The sequence below is a fragment of the Platalea leucorodia genome (genome assembly GCF_965183815.1).
Source record: "Platalea leucorodia genome assembly, chromosome: 15".
In the NCBI taxonomy this organism is placed as follows: domain Eukaryota; kingdom Metazoa; phylum Chordata; class Aves; order Pelecaniformes; family Threskiornithidae; genus Platalea; species Platalea leucorodia.
The window spans coordinates 1,367,141-1,390,710 of NC_138837.1; the positions used below are offsets into that span (position 1 = coordinate 1,367,141).

Below are 23,570 nucleotides of genomic sequence, written 5' to 3' on the forward strand. Positions count from 1 at the left end.
GCGGGGCCTCGGCGCGGGCGGCGGCCGGCGGGGGCTGCGCGGCTCCGGGGAGGCCGCCTCCGCCCCCCGCGGCCGGGGCCGCCCCACCGCGCAGCGCCCGGGCCGGGACCCGCGGCGGGGCCGCCGCGGCCGCGCAGCCGGGAGGGGTTTCCCCTTTTCTTCCCTTTTTTCTTTCAGGCGGCTGCGAGCTGCGGGTCCTGGCCCCGCGTCGCCTGCAGCTGCCGGCCGGTTATGCAGTTTAAAAAAAAAAAGGGGGGGGGGGGAGGTATTAGTTTGGTTTGTGGCTTAATTTGTTTATATTTTAAACTTCCTAATCCCTTTGACCATCTGGAGGAGCTTTTTTTAGTATTGTTAATTATTGATAGTATCAGGGTCATGCAGGCGCTCGATAACGTAGCTCCATCTCCCCTGGGACTAATACTAGTTCGCAGATATTTTACAGCTTTTTTTTCCCCCTATGATTGAAGACGGTGGCAAAGCTCTTCTTTAGAATAAGGACAAAATATTTAAGGAAAGCACATCGCATGTTTGGGTAACAGACAGTTTGAAAAGTCATTATTTTTAGTTGTGCCTAGGCCCTGCCTCCTTGTAGGCAGGGTCTGCCGGGTTTTGTTGTGGTCGTTGGTTTAATCTTAGATTTTCTTAATTCTGCATCGTTCTCAGTCGTTGCACATCTAGGCGACTTAAATAGGTCCAAGAGAATTATTTTTAGGCAGGCAAGTCAGTTTTTAATCTTACTGCTTTGTAATGCATCAATTTAAAAAAATAGAGTCTAAACCAGATTTTAATTCAGAGCGTGCGGCCGTGCTGGAGCGAGGGCAGGGGACAGTGCACAAAGCTTTATTTTTCTTAAGTTGGATTAGAGAAAGTTGATGGCTTGGGAAAGCGCCGGTTCCGCCGGGAGTCGATGGGCACGCTGTGCGGGGCGAGCAGCGATGGCGAGCCTGGTGCCCGTTGGAGCAGCTGTAACTGCCCTTTTGGCTGACGGGGGCACATTTTGGTGCAGCGGGCTTTTGTTCCAAACTCTTTGTGCAACAACTGGCTGGAGCGAAGGATCGGGCCCCGTCGCCCGTCCTCCCCGTGCCGCACAATGGAGCGGGGCGACCATCTCGCAGCGGCCCGGGGCCGGCGCTGGGTCCCGCGGGCCGTGGGTGCGCTGGGGCGCGGGGCTGGGTGCTGGGGTGCGGAGGAGAGGCAGGGCCGGGGGGAGAGGGGCTCCCAGCCTCTCTGCACAAGTTGCGTTTCGCAGATGAGTTTTTGATATGCAAATGGTGATCGGTCCCAGCCCGCGGAAGGGAAGGGTGATGGGTTTCATCTTGATTTATACCTACGCGAAAAAGAGCAGCTGATGATTTCTGGGGTTTTTATGGGGGTTTTCTTTTGACTGAACTCTTCTTTGGCAGAAACAAAATCAGTGTGGAATGAGGCTGAGTTTTGGATTTAATGACTGGAAAGGGAGAGCAAAGCTGAGATGTGCTGGCCATTTCTCTGTCGCAGCATTTCTCCTCTTTTCAGTACTCGGTCGGTGCTTTTTAAAATGCGACCGTGCTCTCTGTGTCTCCGTAAGTAGAACATCTTTTTACATTACGGAGAATAAGGTTGCAGGCAGCTTCTTTCTCCCTCCTCCCCCCCCCCCCCCTTTTTTTTAAAGGACTTGAGGAGGCTTGTCCATTTAAATTAACCTTATCCCAGCTGGGCACACAAATGTTTTTGTTTTAGTTCACAGAGGGTTAATTCTATTCAGGCTCTCACCATGGCCAGCCTGATCCGGGGCAGCACAATCTGCTCTCTGAGCCCGGGCAGGACCCCGCTGCCTTCGCCCGCGTCCAGCCTGGGGCTGGGACCCCCATCTGCGGGGTCGATGGGGAGCAGGACACCCCGGCCCGTTGTGCGCCCGGCCACGGGCTCGGCCGCTGAGGTGGCCGCTGTCCTGGGGAGCAGCCACCGAATGGAAAATTTAATCCCTGTGTTCATTGATTATAAGTTAAAGAAAAGCCCCTTAAGCAAACGCGCCTGGTTTTGGGGGTGGGCTTGCTTGGACAATGCCGCTCTCTGCAGCGAGGGGGGAATCACCCCCGTTCTCTGTACTGAATTCAACAAGATGTTTTTCCTGAAAGTAAAAATTGACTACATCAAAAATCGTTAGGAAAGATAAGGGGAACAAGAAACCTTTGAGACGTTTGTGTTTGAGGCATCACCAGAGGGGAGAGGGGAGCGAGATTTTGTTAGGATTTGAGTAGCACATGTGTGCGATCTCCCCCCGCCCCCTCCCCACACAGCTGGTATTGAGCAGCTTGAGGTTTAAACCCAGCTCAAGGGTTCTGCGGGGGGTGCGATAGGGTGAGTTAATCAGAAAGCAAATAAATGATACACGGTTGAAAAGATGTCACGTATATTAATGAATTGCAGTGCTGAGTGTCATCTGTAATCTTTTTTCAGCTGTAAAAGATTTTCTTCGCTGTAAATGGCGTTCTGTTGTTTGAATGGGAAGTTTTGCAAACTGCAGCTCTCTGCGTCCTCCCTCTCGCTTTTCGGCAGGACCAAATCCCAGCACCGTCTGCTCTGGGGGTTTGGGCGAGGGTTTGTGCCTTCACTTTTGGCCTCATTCTAGGAAATAAAGTCTTTGTTTCTGCTTTGTTGTAAAGCACCGACGTTATAAGTCACGCAAGCCGGCTGCATGGACGCTCGGTGTTATTCCCAAGGTAGATCCCTCCCAGGGAGCCATAGGTGCTGTATGGTTTCAGACTGCATCTGCCAGGGTGGGCGCGAGCCTTCTCGCAGCCGTGGGGAGCTGCCAGGATGAAGCCAGCGCCCGGTCCCCTCCAGGAATGCGGCCGTGCTCCCCGCGGCCGGCTGGGGTGGCCGTCCGCCCGAGCCGTACAGGTGGGAGCGGCGGTGGAGGCTCGCGGGAGGCTGGACGCCTGTCCCGATACTTTGAGTTATTTGCTGTGTATTTTACCTGCTCCTTCATGCGCTTCAGTGTTTTCTGTACGTGTCTTTGCTGCGTGCTTCAGCAGGATCCGAAGGTATTTCTTTTTGGAATTTTCTTTAAAAAATTATCAAGACTACTCATTTCGCTGAGGGGAAAAGCGAATCTTTTAAAAAATAAGTGTATTGCTTCTACCGTTTGCCTTATAAAACATAGATGAGTAGAGATTTCTGCTCTTTCTCACACCGTCTTCTGTGACTCTTGTGTAGCATCGTAATATTCTTGGAGAATTTACATTGTATTAAAATGTGGTATGAAACCTACCATGACCTTTGAAAACAATACATCCTTTAATGTGGCTTCGGGGAGGGGTTAGCGAGGGAGTAGCCATAAAAACCTTCAGGGTTCAAGATGAGGTTGAGATTTTTGTGAGTGCTTTTGTCGTAGCAGCAACTGTTTGATTTAGTGGCCCCTGCTACAATGGGTTGTGAGAACAAAGCCAGAATATCCCGTGTATGAGTTCGTTAAATGTAAGACCCATCAGGAAAATTGAGGGGGAGAAGCTTCCTCAACCATCTCCCTCTGAAACAAAACACGTGCAAGGTATTTGAAAAAACTTACTATCAACTGCTTTGTTTCTTAACCTACGTTGTCTTGCATGGCTTTTGAAACCAGAGGAATCGGTGAGACAAGAGGTAACAGTCAGGGAGGAGGGAGGGCTACTTGCTTTAACATTATTATACTTACTCTGTGTTTTGATATTGTCGTGAAATTTCAAGGTTAAGGGAGTTCAGACCACCCCCAGCGCAAAACTGCTTTAAATTCGCCTGTGCTTTACTCTTTCTGCGAAGTTCGCTGCGGTTCTGCCCCGGCTGTCCCACCCTTCGCCTACACAAGGCGCTTGCATTAAGTAGGGTGAAAAATAGCAAAGGTCAGGAGCCGGCAAACCCGTGGGCCGCAGGGGGAGCGTCCTGGGCCTGGTCACGGTTCCTACAGGATTTTTTTAAACCTCTGAAACTCTAAGACTTTCTGCGGGTAATTATTTTTTGCCTGCCAGTTTTGTTTGAGCATCAGTTTACAGGGGGTACGGGCACCTCTCTCGTCTGGGGAGGTCTTTGTCTTTGTTCATGGTGTGTGCTGCTGTTCTACGGTGAATTTTAATCTGGAAACGCACCCAATTAACAGTTTCTGCAGGGAGGCATGTGCAGTTAGTGTGGCGGTGGGGCCATTCACACCACCTCACCGTCGCCCCGCTAGCGGGGTGATGGGCAGGCGAGGGAAGGATTCTGATTCCTCCTTGCTTTAATCATCCAGGCTTCCCATGGACGGCCCTATTCTTCCCACAACAAAAAAGCTGCGCCTGGAAATGAGCCCTCATTTACATCCTTGGCCATCAGCGGGATGGTGAGGAGGGAGCCCCGGGATCCGCCCTGGGACGCCGCGGGCTGGGGTGCTGCGCCGTGATGCCGCAGCAACCCGCAGCCTCCTCGTCTGCCCTATGCACTGTCTGTAAGCCGGTAGTTTCACGGCTCCCTAATTCCGCCCCAGCCTGCCCGTCCGTGGCACGGCGTGCCCGGTGGCAAGCGCGGCCGTCGCTGCTGGCCCCGGGATCCCCCAGCGCCCGCGATTTATGGCGCTGCCGGTGGGAGCAGGGGGAGGGCCAGGAGTTAAGCTGAGGCTGAGCTAAGCCCTGCAGATAGAGGACTCTTCTGTCCTAGGCTAATCCCGCGGCCCCCTCCCAGCGTTCATCAGATAGCTGAAGGTAGAGATTATGCAACTGGTGACTACAAAGTCATGTTTAGCTGCTGCCTTCAGCGAGATGCTCAGATAGCCCCCGTCCTGATCGGTACCAGCATTCCTCTGCAGCCTTCATTCAGCGCATACCTGAGGTTGTCTGTCCTGTAAAACTGGGAATGTTTCAGTGTGGTGGTGACACCGTGAACGGTTCTGTAGTTAAAGTTTGCGTTTCCTTCATTCTTCCCTTTATTTTAAGGTTTTATAACAATTGCAGTGAAATTTGCGGAGAAGGGCAAATTTGCATGCTGTGCCTTAACAAACCTTTTAAAGATTAATACAGACTGGTTAGGGTTTCTACTGGGTTTAAGCTGTGGAGAAAGCTGCTTATGAACAAGAGCAGCTGGGTTAGATTTTTGCTTGGCATGTCTAACTGAAAACTGGTTTCATTTCTGATCCTAATAGATTTGGCTCACTTATTTCTATTGCGTGCACATGTTCTCCAGTAGTGAGAAGCTACACACTGGTTTGTCAGGTTGCTTAGGCTTTATCGAGACTGGGGAGGACTTCACTGTGACTTCTACCTCCTGCCGCTCCAAAAATCCCGTAGATAAAACCACTTTTGTCTCAGAAAACTCCCTGGTCAAGTCAAAGTGAGGAAAACCAGGCTCGGTGTTGTCAGGCTGAAGTGAGTTTGAACCAGCTCATCTTCGCAAGCCGGAGCCATCCTAAGGTTGGGGTTTTTCAAGGTCTGTATCGTCTCACTGAGTGACACGAAGCAGGACCAGCGGGGTGTGGGTAGCGCGCCAGGCACCGTGCGCACTGGTGTAGTTGTGTGTCTGCCCAGTCCGAGCCTCCTCGCTGGCTCCCTGCGCGGGATGGCGGGCGCAGGCAGCTGCCCTGCCCCGCTCCGTCTCCCGCGTGAGGCACGGTCCGGCCCCTGCCTGCTCCCGGCGCTGCGCCTGCCTTCTGCCTCCCCTCCTGCTCTGGCTGGGCCATCTTCTTTAGACTGATCGTGTCAGATGGTTTCTCGGTTTTGAATTTGTGCTCTTCTTTTCCTCCTTCCTGCTCTTCAAGGTTTTTTTGTTCTTTCTGTCCCTTATACTGTCTCCTTGTTTTCTGACCTGGTCTGTCTGTCTCCCTCCCTTCTCCTACTGCCCTCTCCCCACCGTCTGTTATTTGTCTTCTCAACCACTTTCCTTTACCCGTCGAGGCCCGTCATCTCCCACACCGTATGACTCTGCCGCCCAGGCCGGAGCATCGCTGTAGTTCCCTCGTCACCTGGACAAGTTGCCGTTGTGGCCGCTCGGGTGCTGTCTGGAAGGAGCCCTTGTCCCCGCTGAGGTGTAAGGGTGCCACGTGGGTCGCTCTCTTCTGCCCCTTTCTCCTGGACGCGCCTACAGGAGCACTGGCTCTCGAGTGCCTTCGCTCTGCAGCTCACGGCCATCTCGGAGGAAGAGAAAAGCAGCTCTGGCTGTTCTCCTCCCCAGCTCCGCCGGCGAGGTCCAAAACAGCGCGTGGTCTGGGCTGTCCCACCTTCCCCCTTTCCCAAGGGACAGCCTTGACTGCTCTGGGGTGTCTCCCCCAAGCACTGCCACATACTCCTGATTTCCCCGTTAATTTGATTGTAGCTATCGCACGACCTCCTGCAGCAGAGAAGCTTCTCCTCTGCGTTTTGAACAGTTGGGCTGTAGAGGAGTAACTTCCTACGCAGCACAGCCTGCATCCGCAAGGCGGGTCCTGGAGAGCACATGCGCTTCTTGTGTCTCCTAAGCAGCTTGCCTTTAACTAAATGTGATTAAATAGATGTATCGCACCAACTCCAGAGGGAAAGGACTGAGACACTGAAGTTAAACTCTGGATACCCGACGCTTGCATGGAGAACTACGTGCAGCATCCGTCCCCAGGGAGAACCGTTGCCACCTCCCGGGTCCTGCTTTAGCTGTAGGTATTTCTGCCTGTTGGAGATTGCACAGTTGTGCGTTCAAGCCAAGAAATACCGGAAATAATCTGGTTTAATCAGCATCCATAGGAAATGTGTGACTGAGAGAAAGACAGAAGTGTGGTTCCTCGAGTTACATTGCTCCAAACCGAAGCGATGTCCTTTCTGTTCCTCGGTGCCTCCGCCTTGCTCGGCCAGGGTGATCTAGTCATCCGGGTAATGATTATTGGATGCTTGGGAAAGCAACCCCATGAAGCATACTGCAGATTTGTGTGTCCCCCTGAACGCACTTGAATAGTGCCCATCTTCGAAGTGCAGCTCTGTTTGCGACTGTTGGGATATTAATGGGTTAAAACACTGGGCCGGGGGAAGGCAGACTGGCCTGGCGTGCGAGGGGTTAAGCTGTTTGGCTGTGCTAAACATCTGCTCCAGGAAAAGCTTCTGGTGCAGCTTGCTGGCATTATTTTAAGCGTAGCTGACTGTCAGCGTGAAGCAAGGTTTAGGCCTCCCTATGCAGATGCAAGGTAAGGAGGATCCGTCGGGGTTAACTGCCTGGGTCTCTGCAGCCCTCACTTACTTTTTCCTTTCCCTTTGCTGTCGGTGTCGGTGGCGATCGCTGCCTGCTCAGGGTTCTCGCTGAGCCGTGCATCGTCCCTGCTCTCTCGCAGAGGCAAGGGTGGCGTCTGAATGTAATGTGACAGCTCCCGTTGCTGGGAGTCCTGCAATTTTTAGCCATCTGAAGGCCTTCCAAAGATTTGGGAAAGGAACAGTAAAATCATGTCGTTGTGGCTTAACCGTACCGTTGTTTCTGTAATAATGAATAACATGATTCACTTGGGTTCTGGGTGGCGACTTGTGCCGGGAGGCTTTTGCTGGAGCTGCAGGGGGAAGCGAGGAGGTGGCCAGGTCCCTCCGCTTCCCCCCGGGAATGTGCAAGGTGCGACAGTATTTCGTGTTCATTGGAGTCCGCCCGGCACGCTTTCTGTGTTTGCACAGCCTGGTCCGTGCAGTTGATGCAGGGCACTTTAGACCCTTTTTCCCCTCGGGGTTTCTGTTCTTCTCTGCTGACAACAGCACGAAGTTGGATGGAGGCTGCCGGGGAGAGCCGTGCCCTTGCCCCCGCTCCAAGGGTCCTGTCCCCGCGCTGGGGAAGTGAAAGCCGGAGCCTCCCCTCGCAGGCTGCGCCGCTGCTCTCCGGTGCTGTGCGATGGATCCACGCCAGCCTGACAGCCGGCTGCCTCTTGGTCAGACTGACCTTACAGAAACTCAAGGGTTTTCCTGCCGCGTGGCTGCAGCGGGTGCTGGCACCGCTGGGCACCGAGAGGAGCATTCAGAGAAAAACCTGAAAATTGGGAATAAAATAAACTTCTGGGGCAGCGCAGCATGCTTGTGCCATGCTGATGGGAAAACATCATCCGTTTCTTTGCTCTCATCTCTGTTCTTCGTTAAGGGAATGCATAAGGTAGTGGCAGGGGAGCTGCTCGGGGACTTGTCTGGCCCCCGGGTGATGGGTTTTACCTCCTGCCCATGGGGGGAGGAGACCCCGTTTGGTGGCAGAGGCAGGCACCGCAGCGACGTGGCCTCTTACGGCTGTAACGTGTGCTCCTCGCGACCTGAACGGCGCTTCGTTTCCCAAACTACTTTAATTTCTGATAAATTGTGTGACTGAGGGCATTTCTGAGAGGCTGTTTTTTAAACAAACTTAGGTTTTACTTTTCTTCATTCTTCTTGCCACTGTTGAGAATTTCTGGACGTAATATCCTATGAATATGTTGAATTGAAAGGACTTTATTGGCGGGTGAGGAGCTGGATTTGTGGCAGGCCAGTGAAGCTCCGGAGCTGGAGGCAAACCCCTCCGCACCCCTTGCTGTGCTGTCCCGGTAAAGGCGGTGGGGAGCCTCGTGCCGGTGGCACCTCCGGCCGTGCTGTGCCGGGCTGCCGAGACCGGCGTTTCTGGGTGAGCGCCCGCGCCGCGCTCTGCTTTGCAGATGTCTGTCCGGGCAGGCCACGGGGTGCCGAGACTTTCCCAGTCCCCTCGGGAGAGTTTCTGATCGCTCGGTGAAGCTGTTTTGTTGACCGCAAAGCCTTTTGTCTTCTCTTCCAGATGAGCGGGTGGATCAGCGAACCTGCCTGATCTGCGGGGACAGAGCTACGGGGCTGCACTATGGGATCATCTCCTGCGAGGGCTGCAAGGGGTTCTTCAAAAGGAGCATCTGCAACAAGCGGGTTTACAGATGCAGTCGAGACAAGAACTGCGTCATGTCACGCAAACAGCGCAACAGATGCCAGTACTGCCGGCTGCTCAAATGCCTCCAGATGGGGATGAACCGAAAAGGTAAAGAAAACTGGGCTTTTTACTGGTGGAGGTACAGATTGGGGCCAGTGTTAGCAATGCGTGCTACCCTTCCTCAGCTGCCCTTTTGTATTGCAATTCTGCCTCTAAAATTCTTGACAAGAAAAAGTGAAACTTTAGCAAAATTATGCATTGAAAGCATGTATAAATATTTGGAGACCTGATCGTCGTGATCCCTGTTTTCAGGGAAGGTAGCAGTTTGTTACTGTCCTTCCTGACGGACCTGTCCTTGCACTTACCCTGAGCGAAGTGGTCACTATTTCCAGGCTTCAGTATACTAATGTGGCAAAAATGAATGCGTTTAAATGGGCTTTTAAAATCCTGAGAGATCTGAGTCAGACTTCACCTGTTCGTTGTCGTGGGAGCTTAGACCCGCAGTGGCTGGGCAGTGATAAGGTGTGAGGGTCTTCCCGTACCACCCGTCGCTGGCTGATGACGCGCGGCTCCCGGCAGCAACACGTGGAGCTGGGGAATGCCGAAGGCGGGTTTGCCAGGTACAATGTCACTGAGGAGACAAGTGAGATCTGGGCTAGGGACAGCCACCCCTTCGTCCCCACGTGTGCAGAGGTGATGAAATGCTAGGGTATCGTCTTCAGGATGGAGAATCGTAAGTAGCTCAGAGATTAATAATAAAAAATAGGCTGGGATTTATTTCGGTGTCATGTCTCTACTCTTCAATCTTTTGACTTTTAATCTCTGGAAATGTTGTTACCCATTACAAGCAGAGATTTCTTGGTGTAATGGCAATGGAGAGGAGGCTGAGCGGAAGCGGGTGCTGCTGCGGCAGGGGGGCTGCTGGGCTCCCTCCTGGGCGTGCAGGTGGGGCGGCGGGGGACCCCTTCCTGGCCGCCCAGCAGCAGCCTCTCATGTGTTTCAAATGTCGCTATCGATGCCTTTAGTGTCACCGTTCACATGAAAGCCGCCTGTCGAAAGCACTAAAACTTCCATAAATTTAGTGCAAATCCACCAGGATCTTCCTTAGAAAATGCATCTTGGGGCTGAGATGGAAAGCTTATCTCCTGGCTGCTTTGATTACAAATGATCCCTGGGAGTTGTACGTGGTGGGGGAGGCAGGCGAGCTCCCGCTAGTCTTACAGCTGAAGATGAAGTTCTGGGTGACCAGAAGCGCTGGCTGGGTTCGTTCATTTTAAGTGTCTGTGGTGGGACCTGCTCAGCGCTCGCCGTCGGGATTTTATAAATCAGGGTGAGAGCTGTTTGCATTTTTTAAGCTCCCTCCTCCGGCTCTGCATGGCTGCCCGAGCCCGGCGCGGAGCTGTCCGACCCGCTGCCTGCCCGCTGCCGGGCTGCCCGCCTGCTTCTCCCGGCGCCCCATCTCTTGCCTGCCTGCTGCCTGCCTGCCCCCTGCCCGCCGCTGCCTGCTGCCTGCCTGCCCACCGCTGCCTGCCCCCTGCCTGCTCCCTGCCCGCCCTCTGCCCGCTGCTGCCTGCTCCCTGCCCGCCCTCTGCCCGCTGCTGCCTGCCCCCTGCCTGCCTGCCCCCCGCTGCCTGCTCCCTGCCCGCCCTCTGCCCGCTGCTGCCTGCCCCCTGCCTGCCCCCTGCCCGCCCCCTGCCTGCCTGCCCCCCGCTGCCTGCTCCCTGCCCGCCCTCTGCCCGCTGCTGCATGCCCCCTGCCCACGGCTGCCTGCCCCCTGCCCGCCCGCCGCTGCCTGCCCCCTGCCTGCCTGCGGGCCCTGGCCGCGCTGGCGGTGCCGGTGCCGGCAGCGCGCGCCCCGGTGGCGGCGGGCGCGGCTCACCCGCGGGGGCGGAGCGCCACCTACCGGCCGCCCGCCGCCCGCCCGCTCCTCCCCGAGCACCGGCCGAGGCCCCCCCGCACCGGAGGGCGAGGGGCCGGCGGGCGGCGGCGCTGGGGCGGGCGGCGGGGGCCAGCACCCGCAAAGGCCAGGCGGCCCCCAGAGCCCCGCGCCCGCGTGGCAGGCGGAGGGGGCCGGGGCCGTGCCCCGCGCCCACCGCGAGCCCCCGCGGCTCTCGGGACCTTCCCTCCTCCGGGAGGTGCCGGCCTGCCCGCCCTGCAGAACCCGCTCCGGCAGGGATGGGCCAGGCGTTACTGCCTTTCTTGTTTTCCCTGACGGGCCCTAGGTTAAGGAGCATTTTCTTCAGTATTTTCATGCCATGGTGCCCAAATTGTTGCGTAATTGAGTTGCAAAGTTACTTCATAACTAGGTCTAAATATAGTTATTGTTGAATTCAGATAAGGCATAGAGCTCAACGTTTGCAGGAAGATCTTTGAGGAGACTTTGACCGTCGTACAGCCCTGCGCCAAGACAGCTGCTCTGGAGAGCGCCTGCGTGTTACAACCACCCAGGTCTCCTGAAGCCTTTTGTGGTGGACCACCAGCAAAAACAGGACCACGTTTTGTTGCAGATCTTGGCGTGGTTGTGCAACTAGCAAGGCTTCCAAAAATCCCGTTTAAGTGAAGCATCTTGAACGTACTGAGAGGCAGGGGAGTTCAAACCCCGAGCTGTCGGCAACAGGGAATAGTGGGGGCCCACGGAGCCTGAGCTTTGCAGCAGAACCTGCGTTTGCCTTTGCTGACACCCAAATCAGGTATCCCAGCAGATGTGAAGTATTGCTGAGCACCTCCCAGGCGTGGGGTTCTTCTTCCATGCTGGCTAGGAACAGTTGTAAGAGTTTACAAAAATAAACGAAGTCAGTTTGCATCCTGTAAATCTTGCTGTTGGCCGCTCTGTGCCTGCGGGGTCCGGCAGGGCAGCCCGCAGAGCGTCGACCCGCTGGCCAGCAGAGAGCTGCTGGAGTGCTGGTAGTGGCTTCAAGAGTAATGGGACCCATTTAACCCCCAGTTGTTGAAAAATATCACCAGTCTTAAAGATAACACGCACGAGCTGGGGTGACGCCTTGGATAGAGCTCTGCTTTAAACGGCCCCCGCTGCTACGAGGACCTGCGCAGCCCACGCAGCCTCCTGGCACCCAGCGGCTACGGTTTCACCAGTGCAGGAATTCAGCAGGGTTCGCCAGTGGCTGGCTGTCTTGGCCCATTTGAAAGACTGGTTCAGCAGGGCGGGCAGCTCTGCCTGCCTGTGGGCAAGGCAGAAGGCCACGAAGGCCACCGGAGAATAAAGCCCAGCCTGGTGACGACCAACGTTGTCTCTGTGGTTAAGAAGAACTGTAAACTCCGCAGAGGCAGATTTTCCAAGGCGTTCTGTAAGATGATGTGGACATAGAAAAGGAAGATGTCAGCTAATGTCTGCTACAATTACACTCTGAATTCAAAAGACCAAGACAATTTATGTCCATGGCTCTTAATGGAATTAGCTGAGCGGCTTTCCGAATCACAGTTAGCAATAAAATATCTTGGAAAACTAGAGAAATTTCCCCCAAATTGAAAACCTGTTACTGTAGTTCCATTAAGTTAAAAACTAAAGGTAGTAACAGAAGCTAGCCATGACGGCTTAGTTTTACATCAGCCACATTTGTTTAATGAGAAACCAGTGGTTTTTTGGAAGAGCTTTCATAGAAAATACAGAGCTTTGTTTGTTAAAATGAGGTGGTTGTCTTGCTATAGCTTAAAAGATTTGTGTGATGTAAAAGGTAACCATAATTGTTTTGTGTCCTGTGTTTGCGGCCTCTCCAGTGTGCTTAAATGAATGCTATCTGGCATTTCCCATGAAACTGCTTGCCGTTCTGCGGAGGTGATGGCGTTTGCATTAGAAGGATTAAAACTGTATTGCTGATCTCGTAAGGTGTCGTTGTAAGGTGCCCCAGGGATCGCTGTGCTGCTGGTCACGGGCTGGCGGAGTTGTAAATCATTGGGACAGTTTTGCGTGGTGATGGGCATTGCTTGGCGAGGTGGGCACGAGTCAGGAAAATGCAGTTTCTGTCCAAGTGCGTGCCCAGCTCTGCCCTGCTGCCATTGCCTTGGGTGAACCTGCCTGCGTAATCCCTGAATCGCAAGCGCAGCACCGAGGCAGATGGGGATGATTTGAGCTGAGGCTGTCTAAAATCAAGCAGCAGTGTGGCTTTTCTCGTACGGAAATTTTTCCTTAAATTTTATGCCATTTTCTGCTTCGGGAGGGCCTCCTGCAGCCCCGTGTGCCGAGCAGGGTGAGGCCGGCCAGCAGCAGCAAGGTCACCGCGCAGCTGGGGAGAGCCTCCTGCCAAGTCTGGCCAGGTCGCGGTGGGAAAGAGATTGGGACCTGATAAACGGGGGGGACCCGGCCCCGGAGAGGAGGCGCACGAGGAGCAGAGTTGGTCTTTGAATGCTGTCGGCTTCCGCAGAGCTGCGCTGCCAATATAGAGAAAAGCAGGGGGAAGAGGAAGGTAGAGAAGCAGCTTCAGGATAATCTCCTTAATTGGACTTCACTGAAGCTCCCTGGAAATTGTTTAAAGAGCCTTAAAAATGCAGCTGCTGTATTGAGAAATTAGGCTGCCCTTCTAAAATGAAACTGCATAGCTTGGCCTAGTAACTTGAATTTTAAACAACAGCTTTGCCTGCAACCGGCTGGGTGAAACGCCTCCCCTGCCTTGTCGCGATAGCTGTAGGAGATCTGACCCTCGGAGGCGGCAGCGGTGTTAGCGGTCACCACCGAAGCGCTTTCTCTCCGTGCTGTCGGCAGCGCTGGCCGGTGTCTCTCCCGGTGGAGCCTGGCCCGCGGTGGTTCATGGGGCTGTGGGCAGTGGAGCTAGAAACACCAGCATTCACATTTCATTTTCTAGCAGTCGTGGGTATTCGTTCGGTTATTTCCAGGGGTGAAGTAGGGTTGCTTTCTGTGTGCCACTTCTCAAATTATTCTGGAGTTAATTATGATAAAGGACTTGCTATTCCTTCGCTACCTGTCACTCAAGGATCACATGAAGAAACTAAACTCCCTGGGCACTGCTTGTAGCCCCATCGATGTGCGTATGCCCTTGGGGTGAGGGTCACGGCGTGTACTGCTCGAGCTCTCCAGTGCCCTGGAAAGCACTGGAGGTTTCTGTGTAAACTGCTTCGATGAGCAAAATGAATCTGTTAAGATATAAAGATTTTTTTCAAAATAGCAGATGCTTTCTTATGTATTTCTGGAATACTGAACAGTAGTGTTCCTCACCAAGGTTTGGTTGTTTTCTTTCAGCAATCAGAGAGGATGGCATGCCAGGAGGCAGAAACAAAAGCATCGGACCTGTCCAGGTGAGTGCGTCCGGCCCTTTCTCCATGGTTCCCTTCCGCTTTTGCTGTCTCGGCCGTGGCACACACCTCGTGGGCGGTGAGCTCAGCCCGCGGCAGCAGCTCGGCGTGGGATGGGGCCGGGGCAGATGGGACTGAGCCCTTCTCAGCCCTGCCCGTGCCTCCTGCTGGCGTAGCAGGGCTCTGACTCTCCACAAGCGTTAGAAATACCTGTCATGAACAGTGGATTTGTAAATAAAGCTCGGTGCTTGCTTGTCCCCGGAGGGGACACGGCGCAGTCCCGGGGTGCCTGCGTGAATTCACGGGCGGTCTCCAGCCATCACGGCGCTCTGTCCTTTGTGAGCCGCACAAGGACGTCCGTCCCTCCCCGGCTCCCAGTAAATCTCACGGGCTGCCTGCTGCAATTCCCTCAGTTGCTGCAAGCGGGGCACCCAGTAAATGTCTCGCTGATTGATGGCACAGCTTGTCTGGAGCTGTCTTGTAAAGCGCGAGGTAATTCAGCACAACAGCTTGTACTGCACGCGTGAGAAATGATGGCCATTTCCAGCTCGCTTCTAGAAAAGCAGTCTTTTAAAAGTTTACTATTTATTTTAATAAAACAGAAATAACACTGAAAGCATTTTCTGTGACTCTCTGTGCCTATGAAGAGACTACTCGTCCCAGACCAAAACCAAACCACGAGAAGCCAAGCAACCAGGTGCCCTGCTTGCTCAGTAAGGTCCTCCATGGCAAACTGAGAAAAGGCAAGAATTAGACAGCGCAGCCATGCCCGTGGTCAGCATCAGAGGGAGCCCAGCTCAAATAATAAAAAAAACATCTCTTAGTAATGATAGAACATTCTCTGCTGTTCGCAAACATCATATTTATAACAGCATTAGTTACTGATTCTTAAAGCCTATGTGAGTCTACCAAGGAAGAACAAGCATTTAATTTCTGGCCCAGTAACAATTTTTACTGGCTCTCTGAGCAATGCAGCTGGAGTCAAACAGCAGCCTTTGCTAGCCAGGGCGGGCCCTCGCTCATCTGAGGCTCGCGTGGTCGGTCAGTGTTGGACCAGAGCTTAGGCCATCAGCTCCGTTTCCTGGGGCGAGACTGTTCAGCCGTGGCCCTCTTCGCCCTCTGTACCGGGGTAAGGCTACCAAGTTTTTCTGACAATTTTGCAAGGCTGGAATAAACTGTCTGAGCAATGTTTGGGTCTTGAAAATTATGTTCAGAGTTCACTGCGCTTTCTTGCAGCATGTTAACTCGAGGTCTTTCCCTATTTTGTGCCAGCCTCGCTAAGGGACGTGCACAGATTTTTAAAAAAAAAAAAAAAAGCCCAGAAACTTCCACGTTGCATTTTCCCCAGTACTGATGCAACGTTTCTCCAGGAGCGTGCTGGAGAAGCTGGAAAGCTGCTCTTTCTTGAAACTTCATACTTCAGTGAACTCCATTTTTTATTTTATTTTAGTCCATTTTAGCTTCATATATATTACTCTCTAATACTTGTTTTAAATATTAGATGCTTGATTACTTCTTCAGGTGCCACCTGGCTCTTATCTGGGGAAAAATAGTGAACCATGGTTCCCTGTAAATGTTTTCCTGACTAATTTTATGTATGTCACCTTGCCTCTCTCAATTGCTTTATCAAACCGGAGCCTACCCCACCTTCTGCTTGCCTTTACCTCTGCCGAGTCCTGAGTGATGTTCCCGATGAACTGGCCTCAATTACTCCCAGGTTTTTCACTGTGTGACAGCGGCTGATTTACGGCTCGTTGCTGTGTGTATTTGACATCATCTTTTCACGTGTCTGTTCCTGTCTACTCTGTTATCGTCACTTGGGTTGTACTGCAGGCACTGGAGGTCACCACGATTAGCTGTAAATAGAATTTTTCACGTACGTTGTTAAATGTAAAGGAAAGATGCGATGTCTGCAGGAACGGCGAAGCGTTTGTCCTGGTGCAGGGTGGTTTCAGCTCTTTTGGATGTGGCCGTGCGGTCAAGGTGTTCACGTACAGAGGCTCTGCCTTATTTCTGTTCTCAGCTGCAGTAACCGTAACGGTCCTGTGTTTGACAGATATCAGAGGAAGAGATTGAGAGAATTATGTCTGGGCAAGAATTTGAGGGAGAGGCAAACATGTCATGGAGCAACAACGGAGACAGTGACCATAGTTCCCCTGGAAATGGAGTTTCTGAGAGCAACCAGCCTTCACCCGTTTCTACTCCATCTTCAAGGTGGGAATGACCCCGGGAAGAATTTCATGTTACCGTAGTCTTGACTGTCTTTCCCTGGGTGATGCTTTGGGTGAATGTAGGAAAAATACACCGCGAGTGCGTCTTCGTAAAGTGAGCATACTGCAGATTCTTACATCTCTAATGGCGTTTAGAGAAAGACAGCACTGGGTTGAAAAGAATTGAACTGGGAGGTGAAACACTCATGAGCAAATGAAAAAGAAGGCAACGCTGAATTAAAATTATATTTAAAATAGAACTCTTAATTTGTATTGATAGTTTTTTCTGCAGATCGTGGGATCTTGATTACTTTTCACTGTTCATTCTGTAGAAACTGTTTTTTCTCCACTGTGCTTAGATTTTGAAAATAAAGTACTCCATTTAGGTTACTAATTGATGGTGTTACGTTAACGTCAGTTACTGTTAGCACAGCGTTTGATTGTAAGCACGCCAAGGATCTCAGACTTGCGTTCCATTCGCTTTCAGTTGCGTCTTAAGCTAGGAGATATTTGTGTTCACTGGCTGTGCAAATCCTTAATTTACAATCCTAAATTCTGGCCCTTTAAGGAAGCCGGAGCGGAACTGCTTCGTACAGCTGGCTTTCTGTTTCGCCCTCCGAACGGCTGCTCAGCAGCGGTTCCCAGATCTCCGTTAAGTGGAACTAGCACCGAGCCAGGCCCAACGCGAGGCAAGCGTAAGGCAGCTGGTCTGCAGATCTCAGTTGCAGGGTTTAAATACAAAAGCATTTTACATTCTGGTTTTTTCCTCCCTATTTTTATTAACATTTCTGATGGAGCTGGATGCAATGTTTTAACAAATCGAGTGGAGTTTTTGGGGTATATTAAAAAGCTTTTCCTTTTCCAGTAGGTCCGTGGAGCTGAATGGATTCGCTGCACTCAGGGATCAGTATATCGGGACGCCGGTGTCCACGCACTATCAGTACCTCCCGCACCTTTTTAGCTATTCTGCGCACTCGGCTCTGATGCCCCCCCAGACGCGCAGCCTGGACCCCCAGTCGCACAGTCTTATCAGTCAGTTAGTGTCAGCGGAGGACCTGGAGCCGCTCGGCACACCGATGCTCATTGAGGACGGGTGAGTGTGCGCAGCGTGGCGCAAGAGGCTGCCCAGAGCTGCGTGTTCCTGGCTGTCGTGTGGGTCCGGCTGGCCCTGCCCGCGCACGCGGCTGCAGCTTGCGTGGCAGAGGCTGCCGACGGCGCCGGGGGCAGCTGGGTGTGTGCGTTCACGGCCCGATCGGCACGGGGGGCACGTCCCCCGGGAGAAGATGCAGCCATAGTGCAAGCAGCACACCAGACCGTGTCCCGTGGGTGGCCTGTGCCACTGCCTGGGGCTGGAGCTGGCGTGCACAGACCTTGCGTGGGGTTTCAGGCTACGTGGCCAGGCTGAGCCTGCGCGGTTCGATGGGATTCAGCCCTGAGATTGCATTAACTGCACAAAAGTTAATGAGCACAGTAGCTGGAAAAATACACGTGGGTGGAAGACAGCTGGGTAGTCTGTCCATTGGTGAGAGCCGCAGGGCTGTCTCCGAGGCCAGGCCACCCCGTGGCCGGCAGGCTGGGTGCTGGCCGGGTGGGTGACCCCAGCGGCTGGGGGGCTCCTCTCGCAGCCCCGGGCCGGGCAGGCTGGGTGCTGGCCATCGCCGCTCCCGCCGCCAGGTGACACTCTGGGCACTGCCGTGTTGGGCGCTTGAACATGAATTCCTGTGGCGTTTGCCTTGCTTTTCAAGTGCCTTGTCAGGTGATGTCATTTAATGTTGTTAATTGTTTTTATGCCTTCATATTAACTGTGCCTGCAGGTATAAAGTGACTCAGGCAGAGCTGTTTGCGTTGTTGTGTCGTCTGGCGGATGAATTGCTTTTCAGGCAGATTGCTTGGATCAAGAAGCTGCCGTTCTTCTGCGAACTCTCCATCAAGGACTATACCTGCCTGCTCAGCTCTACGTGGCAGGAGCTGATCCTGCTCTCCTCGCTGACTGTTTACAGCAAGCAGATCTTTGGTGACCTTGCGGACGTCACCTCCAAGTACTCTCCCTCTGATGATGAGCTGCACAGGTGAGACGTCGGGCTGAGCCCGCGGGTGAGGGAGCGAGATCTCGGGATGGAGGAGCCGTTGGGAGGACGGTGGTTGGGCACCCTGTCACCATCTAACCACCTCTCTGGGGACAGGTCACCTCACCTGCTGCTGTTTTCCTTTTCTGTTTTTTCGGGAATGGTTGTTCCGGGCTTAGGAAGTACGCCACGGTTAGTCAGCGTTGAATCAAAACTTCCTTCTGCAGGGAAGGTGCATAGTGCTGTGTGGGGTTTTTGAAGTTGCCGTAGCAATGCTGTCGCTCTCCAGCACCGCCCTACAAACCGCGTTTTTCATGGGGAGAGTAAAACTAAGCAACACTTTGGGTAACCCTGAGATACAGAACGGAAGGTCTTACTTAAAACCCCTTTGGGCCAGTGGAAAGGTTGCTCACAAAGCTGGTTGTCTGTATTATCAAATGGTTCATTATTAATTGCTATTTCATTGTTTTGATTACATAAATTTAAAGATGTTGCAACTTAGCTCTTGTTTTTTCCATAGTACGTGCTATCTGATGCTCTGAGGAACCTGCCTTTCATTTATCATTTTGGTCAGGGTGTTGTTTTTTGGTTTGGGTGTTTTGTTTTGTAGTCTTGGTGCCAGACAGATCCTCCTTTTGGTAGCAGACTCACAGTCTCACAGTAATATGGCAGAATAGGTAGGACTTACGGAAGCTGCTCCCACCTTCCCTTCTAACTTCTGCCCCGTTCGCGCTCTGCCTTTGCTAGGCTTGGCGATTTGCAAGAGTCGCCAGGGGACCTCAGTGTCTGATGAGCAGACATTTAAAATACTGCTGTGGTCCTCAGCCATCGCAGTACCTAACGGTTCTTTGAGGGTCCTTTGTGTCTGTTGTGACAACCGGAGGGGCTGGCTGACGACCACGGCGGAGGAGCGGAGGAGCCGAGAGCTGGACCCAGGTGTCTCCGTTCCTGGGGCAGGTTCCTCCGCGGCGCTGTTCTGCCCGGCCATTCATCGTGCATCTGGTGCTGCTCCTGCGAGGAGCGGTAAGGGTCATAGAAAACCACAGGAACACTTGTTCCTGCATTCAGCCGTCCTTTTGTTCCTGCTGTCCTGGTCAGAGCCTCAAAAGAGAAGTGTTTGTTTCATTTTGGGTTTGCGATAAATACGAGCGAGAGGTAAGAAAACAAGACAAAGGAGGAATCCTCGCCCTTCAGAAAGCGCCAATTGAGAGCCGGTCGCCTCAAAAGTCCTTCAGAGAAGATCTGTGCACATGGATGAAAATGGGTGTTCTTGGGAGTGGAATGTTTCTGTGGTCTCTTCTTCTGACTTAGCTTTTCAAGTATCATTAATTGTCATTAGTAACATGGGAAAATGCACACCAAAAAGCCATTTAGCGGGAGGTTGCACAGATGAGGGGTCTCAAGCTGCATGGCTCCCTCCCGCTTCTCTCCGTGGTAGTTCAGCCATAGCCTGGCTTCTGCAGGCGGCAGCGGGATAGTTGGTGGGTGTCAGTCTCCCTGTCCGATGCGCTCGTGGAAAAGCCGGTCCCTCTGGATTTGCGAGGGGCTCTTACGGAGAGGTGTCTGACTTGTGGCTTTCCTCTGGCGTTGATCAGTAATGATTGCAAACCAAAGTTCATTACATCTCACAGATGGCTGAAGAAATTCCGCTGAGCTGTGGTAGTCTGGCGCCCTGGGATTAATTTCTGTTCTTATTTAGCAAAATGACGGGAGCAATGCTAACGCTTAGGTAGGCGATGAAGGAAGGCATAGGAAGAGCTCCCCAGCCCCTGTGTTTTAATCACTTCTAACAACTGACTAAATGTTCTGTTTGCCTGCTAGATCAAATGTTTTCTTTTATTGTGCTGTTTTTCTGGAGATGAATATGAAATGAATAGATTCCTGACCTCCCCCAGCACTCCTGATAGCGCTGCCCTTCCCCCTCCTCCCCAGCCGATGCCAATAACTCCCAGCCAGAAACTTGCCTGGTGTAAACTACGAGGAAGAGTGTGTGGAGGAGTCAGTCCTCGAGAAGAAATAGGGCTGTGAAAAACAGAACAGCTTTGTTTGAAAGGGGGAGGAAAGTATGCACAGAAAAGTAAGACAGTTCAACTGCAGGAATGAGAGAAGAGCTCTCCTGGATTTATGAAGTGATGAGTGGCTGGTAAAAATGTGCATGCTCTAAAAACAATTAAACCCAACAGACGACTGAGTGGTCTTTGTGCTCATTAACTTCTTGAGCTTTGCAGTCTTGCACCTGCAAGATTTTTAATGTCAACTTGAGAGCAAGAAAACTTGTACAACTTTAGATTAGCCGACAAGGCTTTCATCGCTTACAATATTACTTTCTTGAAGAAGTGACCTGGAGTTCAGATAGCTTGTTTTCACTTCTCTGAGGTCAAACTCCACCATGCCTTTTACAAATAACTTTGAAGTAAACAAACACACATGCCAAAATAAGGTATTATTCAGTGAAAAAGGTTCTATTTTTGTTCTATTCAAAGATGGCTTTCTGGCTGTGCTCTTATGCTTTGTGCTGTACAATGCCGGAGCGCAGCTGAGGCTCCCCTAAACACTTCTGTCCCACTTCTGAGCATTTTTGCAATATGTGGTTTCTTTGAAACCGGGGGTGCTGATGTGAGATGCGTTCCCGAGAGGCCGTTTGGCCATTGGCACGCGTGGGATGGTCCCGGAGCGTGCCTGCGGGCACCGGCAGCCCTCCGCGCCCTCCGGCCCTGCTTCTGCCTGTTGCTTACACCACGGCTTTTTCGTGGCGCACACGTGGGCCGTCGTTCCTGAAGAAGAAGCCTGGCACCCCCTTCTGCAGGAGGACCTCGTTCTGCACCCGCAAAATCTCCATCAGGCAATTTCCCAGTAGATTTTGGGGAGATTGGCCTTCCCTGTGCATCAGCATGCCCTCTCCCGCCCGTCTGTGTCACTGGCTTCCCTTGGAAAGCGTGGACGCTCGGGAGAAATGCGCAGCCTGTGTTCAGCAAGTGGTACAAATCAGAAGTGTGGCTGTACCTGGTGAGATGCTCCAGGGCGGGTGTAGGTGGTGGATCCAGATCCCAGTGGAGGATCCCTGACAGTCCACACCAGCAGCGGTGCTTTTCTGGTTGGGTCTTGATACGCATTTATTAGGTGCAGTGAATCCTGCACGTCCTCGTTGAGGGGGAAAGTTTAGAAGGCAACAGCGTGCGTCCCTTGGACTGCACGATTCAACCGTAGACCGGAGCCTGCAGTTTCACTCCCTATCACATTGGTTATTTGTGGGTTTATGCATATTTGTATTTGTGAGAAGGATCCTAGCCTTCCTGCAGTATGTCTCACCCCAGAAGCTCTCAGCCGAGGAAAATTAACAAACCATAATAAACAGGCAATAAATACGGCTGTGTGGAAGCACAGGATCCCTGTGAGTCACTCCTGGGAATTTTTGGGAGGTGAGCTTTCTCACCTGTCTGTCAGATAAGTGTGTGCTACTGTTGGAATTACACTGTTGGTGTAATTCCTCAGCGTTTCCAACAAGGCTATTTCCAACGGCACTCTACAGATATGAGAAATTGTAGGTGCTTTTGCTGTTGGAAATGGACATTTCTGGGAGTTTCTGTGCGGCAGGGTCCGGGGCGCGTGTTCCTGCAGTCCTGTACCACCACGGCAGCCCTGCTCCGCTGCTGCTCCGTTCAGCTGATGCATTGAAATGTGTTGTGCAGAGCCCGCGCCTGGGGATCGCACTGATTCTATAGGCAACGGATAAAATTAATTTATCGGCTTTGTGGAATGGAGGCGTTCGTTTAAAAAAACCCAACAACTTGGATGTCAGGTGGGGTGTGTTTGTTGCAGAGAGCCCGCGTTCCTCTGTAACGTGCTGCAAGGCAGCACCGATCGCAGAGCTCTCGGGTGGGGTGCAGGGCGCTGTGCAGCTGCTGGGGACGCCTCCAGGCCCCCAAGGATGCCTTGGCGTTTCTGCTGGCGGCCGGTGCAGGACACGTTGGGCTGCTGCAAGTGGTGGAAAGCACAAATTGAAGAAAGGTGCGAGGCAGTGAGAGGCGACAACACGTGAAACGCTGCTGGGGGCGGCTTGTCTTCTGAACAGGGGGAAGCACTCCAAGGACTGCTAGAAGTGTTTTTATCCTGCAAAAGTATCCATCAGGAATAAGGTGCAGTGCTGTAGAACGTGGCTGTGAGCTGCTTTCTATCGTGGATAGATGCGGTGCAACACCAGGCAGACGGGGAACAACTACTGACCCCCACATCTTGACAGCGGGTGTTTTGCGGGATGTTTTCATGTCCTACAAGACAAGTATCACTCCACATTTCTATGAAATCTTATCTCATTCCCCAGACTGCTTAGTTAAACCTCCCATTAGCCCAGCGAAGTGCAAAGGCACAATCCTCATTGAAATCTGGGGAAATCCGAGTGTAGAGAGGCAAAGCAGTGTGCCTACAAGCATGCAAGAAGTTTTTGCATATTCCTGTCTCCATCAAACCCTTTTCCTCTGTCAGAGCAAGCTGGCAATGAACTGAATCACCAAGAGATGTTTTTTTGCTAAAATATCTGTAGCAGTCGAGTTCGTAACTGAGTCATTTTCCTTCTTACTTCTACTTTAATTTAATGGTGCCAGCAGACTTCAAGCAGTTTTGATGACAATTTTTTAAATTCTCTTGCAAGATGTTAAAATCACTGGAGTTATTTTAATAAGCTCCTTGCCTCTATTGTACGGACTGTGTCCTGTATACGTTGATGTGTGGTCTCTATCCTCCAGATTCAGTGAAGAGGGGATGGAGGTGATGGAGCGGTTGATCTACCTCTTTCGCAAATTTAACCAGTTGAAGGTCAGCAACGAGGAGTACGCATGTATGAAAGCCATTAACTTCCTAAATCAAGGTGAGTCGACAAAGGGAAGGTATCAGTCCCACTGAAGAAATTCTCTGAAACAGTCTGAGCGGTCTTTGCTTCCCTCTTGAGAGGTGGGAGGAAGGGGTCTGAGACCCCCAAGGAGACTCAAGCTCTGCAGCCCCTCTGTACGTGTTTGCCATCGTGCAGACCACGCGCCACGCAGAGTGGGATGCTTGTGTACCCACACGAAGAAAACCTGGAAGTGAACAAATTCATTTGCTTAGCCGGGTTTTATTGCCTTTAAATATAGACCCCAAGGACAGCAAGTGTGTCATTTTACATGCGTACCAACGGTACCAATACCAGAGTTAGAACAGGGCA

At 52.4% G+C, this 23,570-nt stretch overlaps 1 protein-coding gene across 3 annotated transcripts in view; it reads left to right on the forward strand.

Moving 5' to 3' along the window:
* The window catches only part of NR6A1 (nuclear receptor subfamily 6 group A member 1), a gene marked incomplete at its 5' end in the record, with an annotated part of 98,820 nt that overhangs the window by 65,216 nt on the left and 10,034 nt on the right, over positions 1 to 23,570 (forward strand). For 2 of the 3 annotated variants that reach the window (XM_082327769.1, XM_082327770.1), the window contains 6 exons: positions 8,710 to 8,940; positions 14,045 to 14,100; positions 16,154 to 16,311; positions 17,173 to 17,400; positions 18,122 to 18,376; positions 23,116 to 23,237. In XM_082327769.1, coding sequence (XP_082183895.1) covers positions 8,710 to 8,940; positions 14,045 to 14,100; positions 16,154 to 16,311; positions 17,173 to 17,400; positions 18,122 to 18,376; positions 23,116 to 23,237 — 1,050 coding nt within the window. The remainder of the gene's footprint in view (positions 1 to 8,709; positions 8,941 to 14,044; positions 14,101 to 16,153; positions 16,312 to 17,172; positions 17,401 to 18,121; positions 18,377 to 23,115; positions 23,238 to 23,570) is intronic. The other variant, XM_082327771.1, reaches the window with a different exon arrangement.